This window comes from Scyliorhinus torazame, chromosome 15 (assembly GCF_047496885.1).
Source record: "Scyliorhinus torazame isolate Kashiwa2021f chromosome 15, sScyTor2.1, whole genome shotgun sequence".
NCBI lineage: Eukaryota > Metazoa > Chordata > Chondrichthyes > Carcharhiniformes > Scyliorhinidae > Scyliorhinus > Scyliorhinus torazame.
In genome coordinates, this window is record NC_092721.1 from 9,928,612 (window position 1) to 9,948,619 (window position 20,008).

A 20,008-nucleotide genomic window follows, 5' to 3' on the forward strand; every position below is an offset into this window, starting at 1 on the left:
ATCGAAGTATTCAAGATATGCAGCACGGTGGCACAGTGGTTAGCACTGCTGCCTCAGAGCTCCAGGGTCCCAGGTTCAATTCCGGCCTCGGGTGACTATCTATGTGGAGTTTGCACTTTCTCCCGGGTGCTCTGGTTTCCTCCCACAGTCCAAAAATGTACAGGTTAGGTGAATTGGCCATGCTAAATTGTCCCTTAGTGTCCAAAAGGTTAGGTCAGGTTCCGGGGATATGGTGGAAGCCTGGGCTTAAGCAGGGTGCTCTGTCCACGGGCTGGTGCAGACTCGATGGGCCGAATGTCCTCCTTCTGCACTGTAAATTCCATGAAATCAATGAAATATTAACAGGGAAAGACAGGGTAGATAAACATAAACTATTTCCAGTGATTCTAAAACTCGGGTGCACAGTCTAAAAATTAGGGCTAGACCGTTCAGGAGAGATGTTAAGAAGCCCAAATTCACTCAAAGGATAGTAGCGGTTTGGCACTTTCTCCCACAAACAGGAGTTGAAGCTGGATAGGTGCTAGTTTAACATACTGGGCTAAATCGTTGGCTTTTAAAGCAGACCAAGGCAGGCCAGCAGCACGGTTCAATTCCCGTACCAGCCTCCCCAAACAGGCGCCGGAATGAGGCGACTAGGGGCTTTTCACAGTAACTTCATTTGAAGCCTACTTGTGACAATAAGCGATTTTCATTTTCAATTTGTTTTTCATCAGTTGTTAATTTTAAATCTGTGTTTTTTGTTACGCAAAGATATCAAGGGAAATGGGCAGGTATATGGACTTAGGTCACAGATGAGCCATTATCTCATTGACTGGCGGGACAGGTTCGAGGGGCTGAATAGACTTCTCCTGTTCCTCTGTAACCATCTCTGCTGTAAACAGAACAGCATCGACATACATAATTTAAAAAAAAGAAAATGCTAGAAAAACTCAAGAAGGCTGACAGCATCTGTGCAGAGACGCAGGGCGGAATTGAGTTAACATTTTGAGTCCAATACGACTCTTTTCCAGAGCTGTATGTACCACCATACATGCACCTGCACCAAATAAACGGTCAAACTATCAATCTTTAGAATACTGAACTGTTGGCCTATATGTTTGAATATTAAATTACCCGCATTCTGCATCAATTGAGGGCAGCACGGTAGCATTGCGGAGAGCACAATTGCTTCATAGCTCCAGGGTCCCAGGTTCGATTCCCGGCTTGGGTCACTGTCTGTGCGGAGTCTGCATGTTCTCCCCGTGTCTGCGTGGGTTTCCTCCGGGTTCTCCGGTTTCCTCCCACAGTCAAAAGATGTGCAGGTTAGGTGGATTGGCCATGATAAATTGCCCTTAGTGTCCAAAATTGCCCTTAGTGTTGGGTGGGGTTACTGGGTTATGGGGATAGGGTGGAGGTGTGGAACTTGGGTAGGGTGCTCTTTCCAAGAGCCGGTGCAGACTCGATGGGCCGAATGGCCTCCTTCTGCATTGTTAATTCTTCATTGAGTAATTTGTACACGGGTGGAGAGATTAAAGAAGCTGGGCTACAGCAAAGGAAGTTAAGGAGAAATTGAATAGAAGCATTCAAAGTTATGATGCAAGAAAACCAGGAAGGAGAGGAGGAGAAATAATTTTGCAGAGCGACCTGCCGTTGGAATGCACTGCCTGAAACGGTGGTGGAAGCAGATTCAGCAGTAACTTTCAACGGCAAGGTACTTGAAAAATCTGACGGGCCACAGGGAAAGTGGGACTAATTGGGATAACTCTTTTGCAGAGCTAGCACAGACATGATGGGTCGAATGGTCTCCACCTGCGTCATTCAATAACTAAAAAGCACGTTTCAAATTGATGACAGAATTGCACGGATCTGTATAAATGGCCGATTAATCGGACAAAATCGAAGGTATCTCACCTTGACCACTCCATCGTAGCCAGGGATGGTGCTGACTTGCGCCTTCTTGGCTATTAATTTGCTTTCAATCTTGTCGCCCATGGCTTGAATAGCGTGTGTGTCGGGTCCAATGAAGGTGACACCTTCAGCAGTCTGCAGAGATCATTAAACTTTTTAGATTATAATTGTAACAGATTTTGCCTTAGCACGGGCTTCACAACACTTACATTGATGAAAAATATCATGATCATGATTAAAAAGCACAGTGCTTCAACCCACAAGTGTTCCTATTTTATACTTCAGTATTTCTTTTAGTTCTGGTAGAAGTGCCCAGCTGTTATCGAAATGAGAACACTGTAAACTCTGTAATGTTGCCCAGTGTCGCGATGCAATGAAAGATGCCAACGACTTGGCTGGTGAAAAAGTCAGCAAATCCTGATAAACCAGCCTCGAGGTCAGCATGCACCCAAATCCTCAGAGAGATCACTTGGCTGTGACAGGAATCATACATGCAATGGCTCCGTAACAGCATGAAATTCATACTGTGAGGGAGAACTCTGTGCCTTTCAGAGGAGGTTAAAGGAATGAAACTTATAAAGAATAGCTGAGCCGACCTGAGATGTAACTGCAGTACTCGGAGTAATCACCGTCAGTTCCAATATAAAATGTGGTGCACAATACTGAATATACCAGAAAATAGCTGTATATTACTGCTGGTTTATCATAAACTTAAAGAGCACCTTGGTTAAACCACATTTAAAAGTACCCCAACAACTTGCATTTATATAGCACCTATGGCCTTGTAAAACATTGAGGTGCTTCAGTGGAGCATTATCAGACAAAATTTGACACCAAGCCAGATAGAGATGTTATGAAAGTTGAACAAAAACATGGTTAAATACGTGGGTTTTAAAGAGTCTTAAAGCCGAAGAGTGCAGGAGAGCGCCTGCGGGGTTGAGGGAGGGAACCTCCTGCGTTTCAGATCTTTTTTTATTTATTTAGAGTATCCAGTTCATGTTTTCCAATTAAGGGGCAATTTAGCGTGGCCAATCCACCTACCCTGCACATAGTTTGGGTTGTGGGGGTGAGACCCACGCAGACACGAGGAGAATGTGCAAACTCCACACGGACAGTGACCCAGAGCCAAGATCGAACCTGGGACCTCAGCGCCGTGAGGCAATCGTGCTAACCACTTGTGCCACCGTGCCGCCCACGTTTCTAGATCTAAGCAATTAAAGGCATAGCTGGTAATGGTGGCGGGATTGGGGGAGGTCAAGAAGCCACAATTGGAACACAGATGTCTCAGGTGTTGGAGGCCATGAATGGAGTTGGAACCAAGGGTGAGAATTTTATTTTTATATATTTTTTGAATCGAGGGGTTGCTTGACTGGGTTGCTGGACCAATGCTGGTCAGTGAGCACAAGGGTGAAAGGTGAATGGGATTTGGCAAAATGGTGACCTTGATGTCATAAAAAAGAATATTGAGGCACTGGAAAATGGGCAAATAAGGATTACAAGGGTGATGCCATGAACAGAAAGGTTGCATCTTTGATAAAAGGTTGAGCAGATTGTGTTTGTCCAAGACCTGAGCACACAATTCAGGTTGACACTCCCAGTGGCAACAGCAAGGGAGCGCTGCAATGGCGGAGATGTCACCTTTCATGGAAGATGTTAAACCAGGTGGCCATAAAAAAAACCATGGCACTGTTCAAAGAAGAATAGGAGGACTTGCCCGTGTCCTGGGCCAATAGCTGTCCCTCTAGTGGTGTACCACAAGAATCTGTTTTGGGGCCACTGCTGTTTGTCATTTTTATAAATGACCTGGAGGAGGGCGTAGAAGGATGGGTGAGTAAATTTGCAGATGACACTAAAGTCGATGGAGTTGTGGACAGTGCAGACGGATGTTACAAGTTACAGAGGGACATAGATAAGCTGCAGTGCTGGGCTGAGAGGTGGCAAATGGAGTTTAATGCAGAAAAGTGTGAGGTGATTCATTTTGGAAGGAATAACAGGAAGACAGAGTACTGGGCTAATGGTAAGATTCTTGGCAGTGTGGATGAGCAGAGAGAGCTCGGTGTCCATGTACATAGATCCCTGAAAGTTGCCACCCAGGTTGAGAGGGTTGTTAAGAAGGCATACGGTGTGTTAGCTTTTATTGGTAGAGGGATTGAGTTTCGGAGCCGTGATGTCATGTTGCAGCTGTACAAAACTCTGGTGTGGCCGCATTTGGAGTATTGCGTGCAATTCTGGTCGCCGCATTATAGGAAGGATGTGGAAGCATTGGAAAGGGTGCAGAGGAGATTTACCAGAATGTTGCCTGGTATGGAGGGAAGATCTTATGAGGAAAGGCTGAGGGACTTGAGGCTGTTTTCGTTAGAGAGAAGAAAGTTAAGAGGTGACTTAATTGAGGCATACAAGATGATCAGAGGATTGGATAGGGTGGACAGTGAGAGCCTTCTTCCTCGGATGGTGATGTCTAGCACGAGGGGACATAGCTTTAAATTGAGGGGAGATAGATATAAGACAGATGTCAGAGGTAGGTTCTTTACTCAGAGAGTAGTAAGGGCGTGGAATGCCCTGCCTACAACAGTAGTGGACTCGCCAACACTAAGGGCATTCAAATGGTCTTTGGATAGACATATGGACGATAAGGGAATAGTGTAGATGGGCTTTAGAGTGGTTTCACAGGTTGACGCAACATTGAGGGCCGAAGGGCCTGTACTGCGCTGTAATGTTCTATGTTCTATGTTCAACTGAAATCGCAACAAAACAGATTATCTGCCCATTGCCGCATTGCTCCTCGTGGGAGCTTGCTGCACGCAGATTCCCTACCCCAGTTCGTACAGAACAACAGTGATTACACATCAAAATAGTACAACGCCCTTGGGGACGCCCTGAGGATATATAAATGTAAAGTTTTGCACGATGCAACACCCAATAGAAGGTCAGCGTTGCCCAAGCTTGAGAAACGCTATTGAAATGTTCATAAAGTGGGATTTTTCCATCTATAACAAGTTAGAGAAGATCCGGGGGCGAGGAGGGAGGGAATGAAAACTCCACATGAACCAGACATACAAGCGAGAACATCGCTTCCAGTATTGAAAAAGCAATTGCACCAAGGGCTAAGCTACCGACTCAAACTCATTGGTGCAGGACAGTGGCATAGTTGTGTCAGATGTTGCTCAGTTGGTAGCATGCTTGCCTCTGAATCACAAGGTTCCTGGCTCACTGCAGGACTTGGGCACAAGAATCAAGGCCAACGCTCCCAGTGCAGTACTGTCAGAGGTGCGTCTTTCAGATGAGATGTTAAACTGGGGACCTGTCTGGTTGTAAAAGATGGTACGGCACAGTTTTGAAAAAGAGCAGGGGAGTTCTCCCTGGTGCCCTGGCCAATATGCACCCCTCAATATACGTCACAGAGAAAAACACTGCTGTGTGAGGCAGTTTGCTGAACAGATATTTGTTGCCACATTTCCTACATTTCAGCAGTGACTACACCTCAAACATCACCTCACTAGCTGTGAAGCACTTTGAGACAACCAACGATCATGAACAGCGCCAAGGGGCTGGTTTAGCACAGTGGGCTAAATACCTGGCTTGTAATGCAGAACAAGGCCAGCAGCACGGGTTCAATTCCCGTACAGGCCTCCCCGAACAGGCGCCGGAATGTGGCGACTAGGGGCTTTTCACCGTAACTTCATTGAAGCCTACTTGTGACAATAAGCTATTATTATTATTATTAATAATTCAAGTCTTGACTTTTCTCAGGACTATATTAATGGCACAATCTCCGCTTCTTCGCACATTTAAATGATTGGCTTGTGTATAGTTTGTATGTGGAGTTGAATGAAGGTAGGAGAAGTAGTCTCGAACTTTTTAAGACCATAATTAGCAATTTGTCTTGTTTGAAAACCAGTGCGATAGATTCCTTTCAGAACTAATGTTTTGGGATAAGTAATCTGAGGTCCTGAGGAACCTTGAGGTATGCTACAGGGCAGATAGAAAGAAACTATCGGTGAGATCTTTCAGCTGTTCATGCTGGCGAGAACTTCCTGTCCCACCGACGGCGCACCCCCGTCGCAGATTTCCAGGCATTCAATGGGAAATCCCATGACAGCAGCAGGAACAGGCCAATGGCGGGCCACTGAGAATCGCCCTACAGGAAGGTCAGGGAATCTCGGCCTATTTCTACTAATTGGGGAGTATCGGTCAAGGATGCAAAGCCTCAAAACAAAGAGGCAGCCCTTTAGGTGTGAAATGAAGAAACAGTCGTACACACAAAGGACGCTAAAGTTTAGAACATTCTTCTGCACGTGAAAATTCACACTCAATCAATTTTAAACCAGAGATTGATAACTTTTTTCTTAAAAGATATTAAGGTATATGAAACAAAGGGGGATATATGGAGTTAGTCGCTGAATGGTGGTACAGGCTCAAGGGGCTCAATGGCTTCCTCCTGTTCCTATGTTCCCCGAACAGAAAATGTGGGACTGATGGTTCCCAAAGCTTTTATCCACTGGGGTTCAGCTCACCTCATGTAGGCTTATCAATAGAGGTTTATTGCGCTGATTTTGTCAATAACTCTCTTACCACTGACAATCAGAATATTGCAGAAACTCCTATCAGCACACCTGATGAGTGAAGGGGGCAGGGGTATTAAAAAGCTTAGCAAACTTGCTCCTTCTTGCAATCCACTGCCCTTTTCTGGGAGAGGTGGAAAGGAGGGAGGGAGAAGAAATTTCAGGTGGTGAATTAGGTCCTAAATTGGGCGGCAAATGCAAAAAGAAAACCCTAGTTTTTGCTCCATTGATGGTGTGGTAGCTTGGGGCCATGCTTGTAGCAAAGCTGTGGATTTGCTTAGTAAACATGAGAAACCAGAAATGAGTCTTTTCAGCTGCAAATTTTATTGCCAGCATTTCTCAAACATAATAGCCGTTTCAAACAACCAGCTAAAATGGCTCATGTTAACATAAATTCAAGTGTTCTACATCATTGACAGTACAAAGGAAGAGGAATGTGGATGTTTAATCCAAACTCCTTCCTCATTAAATTCAATTGGACAAGGGAAATGGATGTTGGTGCTGATTACAAGAAGATAAAGTAAAAACATCAAGCATATGCAAAATAAATGGCAACAATTACTGAATCCTCCAAATACCCATTGACACTTGTGGCTCATAATGGGGAACCAGAGTGTTTCATGTCACCATTTTATTACGAGGTTGTCTCCAGTGGCATAGTGTTGTTAAAACTAGGCAGTAAGTCGTCCGATAGGGAGGCACGGTGGCGCAGTGGTTAGCACTGCTGCCTCACGGCTCCGAGGTCCCAGGTTTGATCTCGGCCCTGGGTCACTGTCCGAGTGGGGTTTGCACATTCTCCCCATGTCTGTGTGGGTCTCACCCCCACAACCCAAACATGTGCAGGCTAGGTGGATTGGCCACGCTAAATTGCCCCTTAATTGGAAAAAAAAATAATTGGGTAAATTTTTTTTTTTATTTTTTTAAAGTAAGTCGTCCACTAGCTCTCAAAATATGATGTGGGATGTCGGCGTTGGACTGGGGTGGGTACAGTAAGAGGTCTTACAACACCAGGTTGAAGTCCAACAGGTTTGCTTCAAACCACTAGCTTTCGGAGCGCAGCTCCTTCATCAGGATTCACCAGCTCTGAAATGTTGGAGCATTCCCAGTGCAGCTCCAATCTTTGGAATGGGTCTACCACCGGATGCCTCTGATCTAAGCCTCATCATTGGGCAAAAGGTCACGAGTTCGCAGTGGTGTTAGTTGTGCCTCAGTGGGTGGCACTCTCGACTTTTGAGTCAAAAGGTTGTGCGCCCCCCCTCTGGAGACCTGAACACAAGAATCTAGGCTGACACCCCCAGTGCAGAACGGAGGGAAGTGCTGTCTTTTGGATGCGATGGTAAACAAAGATCCCATTTGCCCTCCTGAGGGATGTAAAAGATCCAGCTGCCACAATCTTAACAAAGAGGAGTTCAGCCCCAAAGTACATTTATCCCTCAGTCATCATCACCAAGGATGTTTGTGGAATCTTGTGCATGATCTGGCTGCCATGTTTCCCACAGTGGTCACATTTAAAAAATATTTCACTGGCTTTCATGGGACATGGTGAGGTCATGAAAATGTTGTATGAATAAAAAGTTATTTCTTTCAAGAAGGCAAAAATATGCAGCGGAATCTTTTGATTGAAACATTTGCTTCTGCATTTAAAATTTGATGTCTTTTGTGCTTGGTTACCAACACAATTGGATTTAACGTTGCTGGGCAAACCATCAGCCAGGCCTGCCATCCTGGTTAGTGGATGATCCCTGTTGGGACGTTGTACAAGAACAAGTTCAGCTACTAACTCTGCCATTGAAAAGGTCAGCGACATCAATTGGAGAGCCGTGTCTGACATAAAGCGGACCATTCTCTCAGTTTTCTCTGAAATACTTCAACAAGAGCCATTCATCCTATGACACTGCCACTTTTAACACCAGCCACCCGTCCGATCTCGGAGTGAGAATGCCTCTTTATGATCAGGACATATGGCCAATGGGCCGCTTCCATTTTACAAAGATGCAGTTACAGTCAGCAAAAAGAGACAGATCTTCATGTCGTTGATCTGAGTTGGCTGCAAACCCTCGGTCCATGAGATGAAAGGGTTATTATTCCAACCAGTACGTCATCCTGACTCTTACAATATTTTTTTGCACAGTTCTGGCCCCCATATTATAAAAAGGATATCGAGTCAATGGAGAAGGTGAAATAAAAGATTTACAAGGAGAAACCAGAAGTGTGAGGTTATAACTAATCGAGAAAGACTGAACAAGCTGAGGCTCATTTCTCAAGAAAAGAGACAGCCGAGGAGTAACCTAATAGAAGTCTTGAAAATTATAAAGATGTTTTATAGGGTAGATACAAGAGAAGATATTTCCACTTCTTGTGGGAGGCCAGAACTGGGGGCCATAACCATAAACGGCATGGTGGCACAGTGGTTAGCACTGCTGCCTCACCAGGCTCGGGACCCGGGTTCGATTCCGGCAGTGGGTGACTGTGGAGTTTGTATCTTGTCTCTTGCCTGGGTGGGTTTCTTCCCGGTGCTCTGGTTTCCTCTCTCAGTCCAAAGATGTACAGGTTAGGTGCATTGGCCATGATCAATGCACGGGGTTACAGGGATAAAGCGAGGGAGTGGGCCAATGTAGAGTTCCCTTTCGGAGGGTCAGTGCAGACTCAATGGGCAGAAGAGCTTCCTTCTGCACGGCAAGGATTCTATGGATAAATCCATTCAGGAGTATCTTCTTCGGGGAGAATGTGGAACTCGCTACCACAGGGAGTGGCTAAGGTGAATAGCACAGAGACATTCAAGAGGAATCTAGAAATAAAAAACAAAAGGAGGTATTGCTGATGAGGTTAGATGAAGAGGGATGGGGAAGCTTGTGTGAAACATAAAGACCACCATAGATGTTGGGCTGAATGATCTACTTCTGTGCTGTAAATTCTATGTATTTCTTTTACATAGTACTCTTATTCAACTATTGTACACAGCTGCAAACTTTTCTGTTGGTGTTTCGAATTCCGCATTCTCATTTACTTTTGATTCCCTTGCCGAACAAGAATTGATCCGCCTTAGAGATTTTGCCCTTGCCCTCCACTGCCTTGAGGCAGAGAGTTCCGATGTCATACAACGCAGTGAAAGAAATTCTCCTCACCTCTGTCCTAAAAGGGCAACCCCTAATTTTAAAACAGTGCCCCCAGTTTTGGTCTCAACCTCAAGAGGAAACATCCTTTCCATGTCCACCTTGTTGAGACCAGTCAGGATCTTATAAACTTCAATCAATTTTTAAAAATAAATTTAGAGTACCCGATTATATTTTCTTTCCAATTCAGGGGCAATTTAGCATGGCCAATCCACCTACCCTGCACATCTTTGGGTTGTGGGGGTGAAACCCACGCAGACACGGGGAGAATGTGCAAACTCCACACGGACAGTGACCCAGGGCCAGGATTCGAACCCGGCCCTCAGCGCCGTAGGCAGCAGTGCTAACCATGTGCCGCCCCTAAACTTCAATCAATTTACCCCTCACTCTTCTAAACTCCAGAAGAAATAACTCCAGTCGGTCCAACCTTTCTTCATAAGGAAACCTGCTAATTTAATCTTGGTATCAATCTCGTAAAACTCCTCTGAAACTCCTCCAACGCATCCTTCCTTAAATAAGGAGATCAAAACTGCACACAGTATTCCAGAAAGTGTGGCTCAAAACCTTTTAAAATTGTGTTGGAGTACAAGTTTGAAAACTACCCACGGCATCACGGGCATATTTTGTTAATATTAATACACAAAGGGGGAGGTAAGAAGAATATTTTCTGACACTGTGATCTGGAACGCGCAGAGGATTCAGCAGTAACTTTCAAAAGGGAATTGGATAAATACTTAAAAGGGAAAGACTTTCAAGGCAATGGGGAAAGAGCAAGAGAGCAGCCTAAATGATGATATCTTTCAAAGTGCCCGTACAGGCACAAAGGGCCTCAAAACATCCTTCAGCGCTGTGTCATTCCATGGTTCTAATTAGCTCTATTTGCAAATCACAAAACCATTTCCATTTCAGACCCAAGCAGTGGTTCCCCCTTCCAGGTCCCAGAGAAAATACTTGCGTTTCGGATCAAATAAATGGACACAAGGAAAGGATGGAACTGAGAGTTTAACCAGTCAAAATTTAATTACAACAGGTCTTTGCGCGTAATTCTAAATTCAAGCCTGAAAATGCATTTTTAAGTCTAACAACAGAGAGGGCATCACAGACAGTAGACTCCAAATAATTAATCAAGCTTTTAACACCTTGCCATATGCCTAGCTGTGCTGGACAACCGTTACCATCACTTCATTAACTGTCTCTGTTTAGCTTGTTTGTCTTAATATCCTCAGCCTTGTTGAAATGCAACTCATTTAGAATAGATATAAACTGCTAATTAAAAGCAGATGTCATTTATTACCCAAACACAGACATACTGAAATTCTGACTCAATCCAAAACTTTTTGCCAGCTTCACACTACATTGGAATAAGCAGTGAACTGCATCACTGCAGTTTTAAGTAGCCCTTCAAGATGTTGAGAATTGCACTAACAAAACAAGTCTTAAACAGACAAGTAACAAGGCACATCTCTGCTCGCTGGCTGCAGTCCCAGGGGTCTGAAGGATACAGAAACTGGTTCCTTCTCTGCATTTCCATCTGTTAGCTTTGAATTGCAGCCCACAAAGAAATCAAAACCAAATTAATTCAGGTTTGTAACACTACCCAAGATCTTCTGTTTCAATTTGTACACAAACTCTTCAGGTCACTCCCATTCAGTCACTATAGCTCACTTCATGACATTCTGCTTTAAATGAACAACCTGGAGTTTTAATTTTGTTTTAAAAACCTGTGTTTACATAACACCTTTCAGAACCTCAGGACATCCCAAAGTGCTTTACAGCTAGTAGAGAACTTTTGAAGTGTTATCACTGTTGTGGTGTAAGAAACTCGGCAGCTAATTTACAAACAGCAAACACCCACAATCTGCAATGTGACACAGACCAGATAATGTGTTCTAGTGATGTTGGTTGAGGGATAAATATTGGCCGGGACACCAGGAAAAACTCTCCCCACTCCTCTTAATATTCAAAACCTGCAGTTACCGTGAGTATAACTGCACATAGAAATAAAATTCAGAGTAAACCGAGTTATTGCCCAAAGGTTAGGCCGAGTTCCTCACTTAAATTCAATTGGTGCTATCGCAACTTCCATCGTTAGGAAGAGGCAATTTCACCAGTACATGGGAGAGCATGGTGGGCAAAAAAGTGACTGAACTGATGTAGCCAACTTGCTGCAAGCTTTCCTCATACTTGCACCATTCTAAGGGTGGCACGGTAGCAGAGTGGTTAGCGCTGTTGCTTCACAGCTCCAGGGTCCCTGGTTCGATTCCCAGCTTGGGTCACTGTCTGTGCGGAGCCTGCGCGTTCTCCCTGTGTCTGCGTGGGTTTCCTCCGGGCGCTCCGGTTTCCTCCCACAAGTCCCGAAGACGCGCTGTTAGGTAATTTGGACATTCTGAATTCTCCCTCGGTGTACCCGAACAGGCGCCGGAATGTGGCGACTGGGGGATTCTCACAGTAATTTCATTGCATGTTAATGTAAACCTACTTGTGGCACGAATAAATATTATTATTATTATTGTGATTATCTCCATTTTGACTATTAGATTCCAGCCTCAATCCCAAATCAGGGCAGATTCCTGCCCCCAGCCAGCAGGGCCACAAAAGTGTTACGATTGTGCCAAGTAGCTTTCGGCTAGGGAAAGTAGGTTGATCCTCTGCATATATCTTTCTGCCACAGTCAGGTTTCTGGATGAGCTACCATGTGGTGAACATTTTCTTGTCATTTCTAAAGCCATCCAAGCAAAGCCCAGATTTACAGAAACCCTGATCAGGAATGTTTGAAAATATTTGCTATGCATTTGGGGGATGGATTTATCTGCATGCTCATTGCAATAAAAAAAAGTTTTATTGTATTCACTTGCTTCTGAAAAGTACCTCACGAATGTGCCAGTAAGTAATTCCATGTTGCTTTTAACTTCAGCTATTGATGTTCAGTGGCCGTTTCTGACATATTTCATTTTTTTAAAAAAATCTTTTAAAATATTTCCAATTAAGGGGCAATTTAACGTGGCCAATCCACCTACCCTGCACATCCTTGGGTTGTGGGGGCGAGACCCACGCAGACACGGGGAGAACGTGCAAACTCCACACGGACAGTGATCGAGCCAAGGTCCTCGGGGCGTGAGGCAGCGGTGCTAACCACTGCGCTGCCGTGCCGCCCAATCTGACACATTTCAGGCTGTAGGAGAGACTGAGAGACGGTACTGAGAGACATAGAATTAGTAATCAGTTCAGGAGGTGTGAGAACATGAATCAGACGGTCGGACTGAGCAGAAATTCATGATCTAATAAATCCACTAAAATGCAAGCCGTTGGTAGAAATTCTCAATGTAGCTGCAATACCCAGCTTACGGTGCTGGAGGATCAAGGTAGTTATACCACAGAACAGTACGACACAATAGGGGCCCATTCGGCCCTTCACACCAGTGCTACCTCTTATCCAATTAGTCCCACTCCCCATGCTCTATCCCCTGAGACCCACAAATCTTTCCTTTTCAAGTAAGTATCCCATTTCTTTTTGAAAGTTATTCCAGGGTTCACTTCCACCGCCGTTTCAGGCAGTGCCTCCCAGATCATAGCAACTCACTGTGCAAAAAAAAAATCCCATCACCCCTCTGGTTCTTTTGTCAATTATCTGAAATCTGCGTCCCCCCCTGCTCACCGACTCCCATGCCTGCGGGAGCAATTTCTCCTCATTTACTCTGATCAAAACCCTCCACGTAGGCAGACTGCCAACACTCGCTTACAAAACTCACCAAAACAGATCCTACCTGTCATATTACAACTGCGCAACTGCCTTTCCTCCTGGCTATATACTTACATATATTCTAATTAGCGATATTTTGTGTATAATGCTTGGCATGGCTGCATTTTTTGGGAGCCGAGGCGTTAAAACAATGTGACGCTTATGGTTTTCCCCTTTGATCTGCACTCATTAGCGAGTAAGATGGGAACCTACTGGTCCCAACAAGGCTTGGAAACTATAAAATTCAAGATGAAAGATTTTTGAGGAAATTAGTCATCAGTCTGACAGGCAGGGAAACTGCCCACAGTCGACTACACAACCCTGTCCAGTGTGGGACTCAAGATCGTGTGGGGGGGTCAGATATATCAGCCAAAAAAAAGACAGCAAGCCGCATATAAACACTATGTGTTTTTTTTTTTTTGCAACACCCCCGTTCAAAGCAGATTTAAAGAGATCACCAGGGAAGTCATGGGGCCAGTAAGACATTGTTTGTGAAACTGCTTAGCAACGGTGGATGGGGAGTGGAGGCAGCTTTGGGTATTTGGGCTTGCCAGCAGCCACACTATTTTGGACAGTGCTGACTTTGTGCTTCACGTTGCCACATTTTACAGTCCCGAGAACATAAAGTCATAAGTCACATCTGGAGGCCCTGCCTTGTGGAAATCCATCAGAAAAGTATTTAGATTGAGTTACTCTTTTGGCATTCTTAACGTTTATAGTGGCAGATGAGAAACAAAGGCACGTGTTCCTTCAGCTCCTATAACAACTTGAAACAGGTTCAAACCCAGATATTCATACCGATATTCTAGGCGGGATTTACCCAACACGGTCTCGCAGGTCTTTGCAATTCTCTTCCACAAAGAGCAGTGGAGGCTGAATCACTGAATGTATTCAAGGTTGAGACAGACATATTTTTGACCTACAGGGGAGCCAACGGTTGTGGGGTACAGACAGAAAAGTAGCGCAATCTGTTCCAGACCTACAACCATCCCAGATTTCTATGCCTCTCCAATTTTGGCCTCCTGCAGATTTCCATCACTCTGTCCTACGGTGATTCTGTCTTCAGCTGCCTCAGCTCCAAGATCCGGAATTCCCTTCCTAAACCCCCTTTGTCTCGCTACCTCTCTCTCTCCTCCTTTGAGGCGCTCTTGAAGACCCACGTCTTGAACCAAGCATTTGGTCACCTGCCACGATCAAGGAAGGTTGGGAGAAGTAAATCAGCGTGGATGGAGAGCTCACGGAGGAGAAACTCCTCTTGAGTGAGGTAGGAGGGTAGGAATTTGGAAGGTGGGATGGAATGAAGGAAACAGGTTCCCTGTGCACTGTGAAGGGCTGGCAGCACATGGGAGAGGGCATTGTAATAGCTTTTTGGGAAGTGATAGCTGGCTGATTGAAAATCCACTTGTGTTTTTCTTCCTCTTCAAAAATAATTGATAAATCTGTCAATTGTGAACGACAATGGGAGCAATGCTGATTTACAATTGTGTAAATAGGCGACAGTGAAACAGAACACAGTTTTACATCTCTCTATACGCTTGCCTTCAATTCGTTTCCCACTATTTAACACTGACCAGCATTGGCCTACATTTATCCCTCACACAGATGATGTGGTCAATGACATGTTGCTGTCCCGTCCTTTGTTTAAAGTAGAGGAAGTTTCAAAAAAATAAATTTAGAGTACCCAATTCATGTTTTCCAATTAAGAGGCAATTTAGCGTGGCCAATCCACCTAGCCTGCACATCTTTTTTGGGTTGTGGGGGCGAAACCCACGCAAACACGGGGAGAATGTGCAAACTCCACATGGACAGTGGCCCAGAGCCGGGATCGAACCCGGGACCTCGCCGCCGTGAGGCAGCAGTGCTAACCCACTGTGCCACCGTGCTGCCCCAAAGTAGAGGAAGTTTGAGATCGAACCGAATGGCATCCCCTTTGCACTGTAGGGATTCTAAGATTCCACAGGTTTTGACCAAATAAAGGTAAACTTTGTATACAAATTCAGAAAGATAAAACAAGTTACAACATACGGACATACAAACGAGCAGGAGGAGGCCATTCAGCCCCTCGAGCCTCCTCTGCCATTCAATAAGATCATGGCTGATCTGATAGTAATCTCAAATCTGCTCTCTGTCTGCTCCTGAATCACTCCCTTTTTTTTTACCAAGAATCTATCCACCTCTGCCTTAAAAATATTCAAAGACTCTGCTTCCACCGCCTTTTCAGGAAGAGTTCCAAAGACTCTCAGTCATCTGAGTGAAAAGATTTCTCCTCATCTCTGCTTTAAATGGACCTCCCCTTATTTTTAATCAGTGATTCTCCCACAGGAGCAAACATCCTCTCCATATCCACCTTGTCATGTGTCAATCAAGTCACCTCTTACTCTTCTAAACTCCAGCGGATACAAGTCTAGTCTTACCTTTCCCCGTAAGGCAACCCATCCGTTCCTGCTATTATGTCTGGTGAGCCTTCTCTGAACTGCTTTCAGACGATTTAAATCCTTCCTCAAATAAGGTGATCAAATCTGTGCACACCACTCCAAATGTGGCCTCACTAGTGCCCTGTACAACTGAAGCATAAGCTCCCTACTTTTCCCATCACAATGTATGTTAACATTCTATTAGCCTTCCTAATGGCCTGATGTACCTGCAGACTAGCTTCTTGTGATTCATGTACTAGGCCATCCAGATCCCTCTGCAATCTCTCACCATTGGGGTAACAAGCTTCTTTTTTTATTTTTCCTGCCAAAATGGATAATTTCACATTTTCCCACATTATATCCCACTTGGCAGATCTTTGCTCACTCGTTAAACCTATCTATATCTTTTGTAGCCTCTTGTCCTCATCACAACTTACTTTCCTACCTATCTTCGTGTCATCAGCAAATTTGGCAACCATCTCTTCAATCCCTTCATCCAAGACATTTATATACATTGTAAATAGTTGAAGTTCAGCACTGATCCCGGTGGCACACGACTCATTACATTTTGCCAACCTGAAAAACCCATTTATGCCTACTCTCTGCTTCCCATTAACCAGTGTTGCTAACTTTTGGTTGGTTCAATTTGCTCTGTTTTATAACCTTTGCTCTAGAGTCACCAGGTATCTTTATGATACCGCCACGAGGTTCAAGTTCAAGTACTGATCAATAACTCAACACACCAATTAGTAAGATTCAAATCAAAACACATTTATTATATACAGTAAGTCAATACTTATGCATAAACTCTACTTTCTAGACTATTTCTATCACTAAAAGGCCTATACTTAGCTTCGGAATTGGCGCACCAGGTCAGGGGAACAAATGGCCTTTCGTTCATGTATGGACTTGTAGCGAGGAGCGCCTATTTGGTAGCGAGCGTTGACTAGAGACTTACTTGGTTGGTGCGGCAGCTGGGCAGTTCACTCTCAGGGGTTGATTCGCGTTGTTGAGTGACCCTGCCAAGAAGACCGATTTGAACTTGGGGGCTCTACTTTATAGTCCCCAGGGGCTTCCCGCCCTTCGGGGCGGAGCCCGTACCTGGTTTCAAGTGATCGGACTACGTCCCGATCACTTGGATCGATTTCTCCAATACTGGAGTTGTTCCCTGATCGCTGGGCGGTCCCTAAATGTCCGTTGGCCTTCCTTTGTCTTGGCTCCTGCTGGCGCCGAGGAGTCTGGCTTGGCTTATTCACCTTAAGTGTTTCAATTGTGCCTGGGAATCGCTCATTACTATGCAGATGGCTGCTGGTTTCAGTGCTGTCTGGTTTTTGCAAGTTCCAATACACATGATTTCTGCACTTGCTGGTTTTTGCCTGTGTTGGCTGAATTTCCCTTTAGTCTTTGCGGTTCTCCATTTTAAGTCGGGAAGTGGCCAACCCAGGTGGCTACACCAGATAACCTATCCATGCCAATATGTTGCCCCCTAGAATATGAAGTTTTATTTTCTGCAATAACTTTGATGTGGCACTTTAGCAAATGCCTTCTGGAAATCTAACTCGAGTACATCCACTGGCTCCCCTTTATCCTCAGCACATGTTACTTCCTCAAAGAACATGATTGCCCTTTCACCAAACCACGCTGACTCTGCCTGATTACCTTGAGCTTATCCAATATAACTTCTTTAATAATAGCTTTTTAAAAATAAATTTAGAGTATCCAATTCTTTTGTTCCAATTAAGGGGCAATTTAGCGTGGTCAATCCACCTACCCTGCACATCTTTTTTGGGTTGTGGGGGTGAGACCCACGCAAACACGGGGAGATTGTGCAAACTCCACACGGACAGTGACCCAGAGCCGGAATCGAACCTGGGACCTTGGCGCCGTGAGGCAGCAGGGCTAACCCACTGCGCCACCATGCTGCCCTTAATAATAGCTTTTAACATTTTCCCTACAATAGATGTTAGGCTAACTGGCCTGCAGTGTCCTGCTCTCTGTCTCTCTTCCCTTTTGAATATTGGAGTTACATTTGCTGTCTTACAATCTAATGCAACCTTCCCCAAATTTAGTGAATTTTGGAAAATTAAAACCAGTGCATCTATTTACTCATTCGACACTTTTTTTAAGACCCTAGGATCAAGTCCATCAGGACCGAAGCTCTTATTAGTCTGCAGCTCCTACAATTTACTCAATATCACTTCTCTAGAGACTGTCATTTTCCCCGGGTTCTTCCTCCCTCTGTTTCCTGGTTTACAGCTGCTTCTGGGATGTAACTTGCATCCTCCATCTATCTATATACAGCTTATATATATTTTAATATTCGGAGTGAGCATTAGGTACATGTGAATTGACAAGCGAACTATGGTTAGACACACCACAGTACACAATAGGTGACAGATGAGACCAAAATAGATTCCTTGGATTTTTCAACAATCCACCCAAACATCTGCCACACTGTGAGTCAACAAACCTCACTGAACCTAATCAGGCAGAGTCAGCGTGGTTTCGTGAAAGGGCACTCATGTTCTTTGAGGAAGTAACATGTGCTGAGGATAAAGGGGGGCCAGTGGGTGTACTCGAGTTAGATTTCCAGAAGGCATTTGCCTTGGAAGATTTTGCCTTGGAATTCTCTCCAAAAGTCCTGTCTACTTTGACAGCTTCAGCAATGTTCCACCTCACAGAGTTTCAACCTCACCTTCGAGATTCCTTTCCCTGTACCTCGACTCCACTCAAGCTTCAGCTTCCAAGCACAATTTCGGGATGTTTGGTTATTCCAAGCAGACTGTTCCAAAGGGGTCTTTTGTCCCAACAGCCGCAGCATAGACTCACCGACTTTGGCTGCCTCCTCGGATTTCCAGGGCTCCGCTTGTGCCCACTCTTCTTAAAGCCTGCTTCCTGCAGATCTTTCATGAATTTGGAGCCTATTACTCTGTTCCTTTCTTCAACTTCACTTCAGGGGATATTTCCGATTCCTGTCTTTATCCCTTACCTAGGACATCTTGTTTGGAACATCTGATTTCAAAATTACAAATTTCCATTAACCTTTGGTAAAGAAATGGCTTCATTGGGCTGGAACAATCTGGCTCTACTTTTAAGGTTAGGTCCCCTTGCCCTGGACTCACCACCAAAGTATCTCTCTGCCAAACCTACCTATTTCTTTAAACATCCTAAACACTTCAATTCGATCACCTCCTAATCCTCTGGGGGCGATTCTCCGATATTGAGGCCAAGTGTTCGCGCCGTTGTGAATGCCGTCGCATTTCACAACGGCGCAAACAGGGCCCGGACACGACCTATTCTGGCCCCCACAGGTTCACGTCGCTCCAGCCTCCTTACATGGTGCCAAATGGGCGCCGCTCCACCCCGCGCATGCGTGGGGAACATCTTACGCACGCCGGCCACTGACCAACATGGAGCCAGTGTTCAGGGGCCACGCGCGGAAGGAGCTAGGCTGGGGGGGGGGCCGCCGATCGGCAGGCCCCAATCGCGGGCCAGACCCCATCGGAGGCCAACCCGGTGAAGGAGCCCCCATCCCCCCCCCCATCCCCTCCCCCCCAGCGTTCCCGCAGAGTTCCCGCCAGCAGCGACCAGAGGTGGACGGCGCCGGCGGGAACCTTTCGTGTCGTAGGGTCTGGCCAAGAATCGCCGCTGCTCGCCGGTTCTCCGAGCGGCTCGGTGCGAATCGTGCGCCGCTGGTTTCCGGGGGGGTGGGAGAATCGTGTGCGGGGGTCAGGGCGGTGTGGCACGATTCACACAGCACCCCTGCGATTCTCCCACCCGGCGTTGGGGGGGGGGGGGGGGGGGGGGGGGGGGGGGGGGGCCAGAATAGCGCCCTCTATATTTGAGAAAATGAATACATGCCTTGCTATGCCAGGTTGGCGAGTTCAGTTCCGGCCTTGGGTGCCTGTTTGTGTGGAGTTTACACGTACTCCCCGTGTCTGCGTGGGTTTCCTCCGGGTGCTCCTGTTTCCTCCCACAGTCCAAAGAAGTGCAGGTTACATGGATTGGCCATGCCGAAATTGTCCCTTAGAGTTCAGCGATTTGCAGGTTAGGTTGCAGGGTTACGGGGTTAGCGCGGGGCGGACCTGGGTGAAGTGCTCTCTCGGAGGGGTGGTGCAGACTCATTGGGTCAAATGGCCTCATCTGCACTGTAGGGATTCTCTGATTCTATGCAACCTGTCCTGATAATTTAACCCATTTGGGCTCGGTATCATTCAGGTCCTCCGGCATCGTAGGGATGTGCAAATGAAGGCTGGCGGGGGGCAACGAAAATATGGAAAATCCCTGACTGCT

At 45.6% G+C, this 20,008-nt stretch overlaps 1 protein-coding gene across 3 annotated transcripts in view; it reads right to left on the reverse strand.

Moving 5' to 3' along the window:
- pcca (propionyl-CoA carboxylase subunit alpha) overlaps positions 1-20,008 on the reverse strand; it is a 451,487-nt gene that overhangs the window by 292,502 nt on the left and 138,977 nt on the right. For all 3 annotated transcript variants that reach the window (XM_072476058.1, XM_072476057.1, XM_072476056.1), the window contains one exon: positions 1,891-2,022. In XM_072476058.1, coding sequence (XP_072332159.1) covers positions 1,891-2,022 — 132 coding nt within the window. The remainder of the gene's footprint in view (positions 1-1,890; positions 2,023-20,008) is intronic.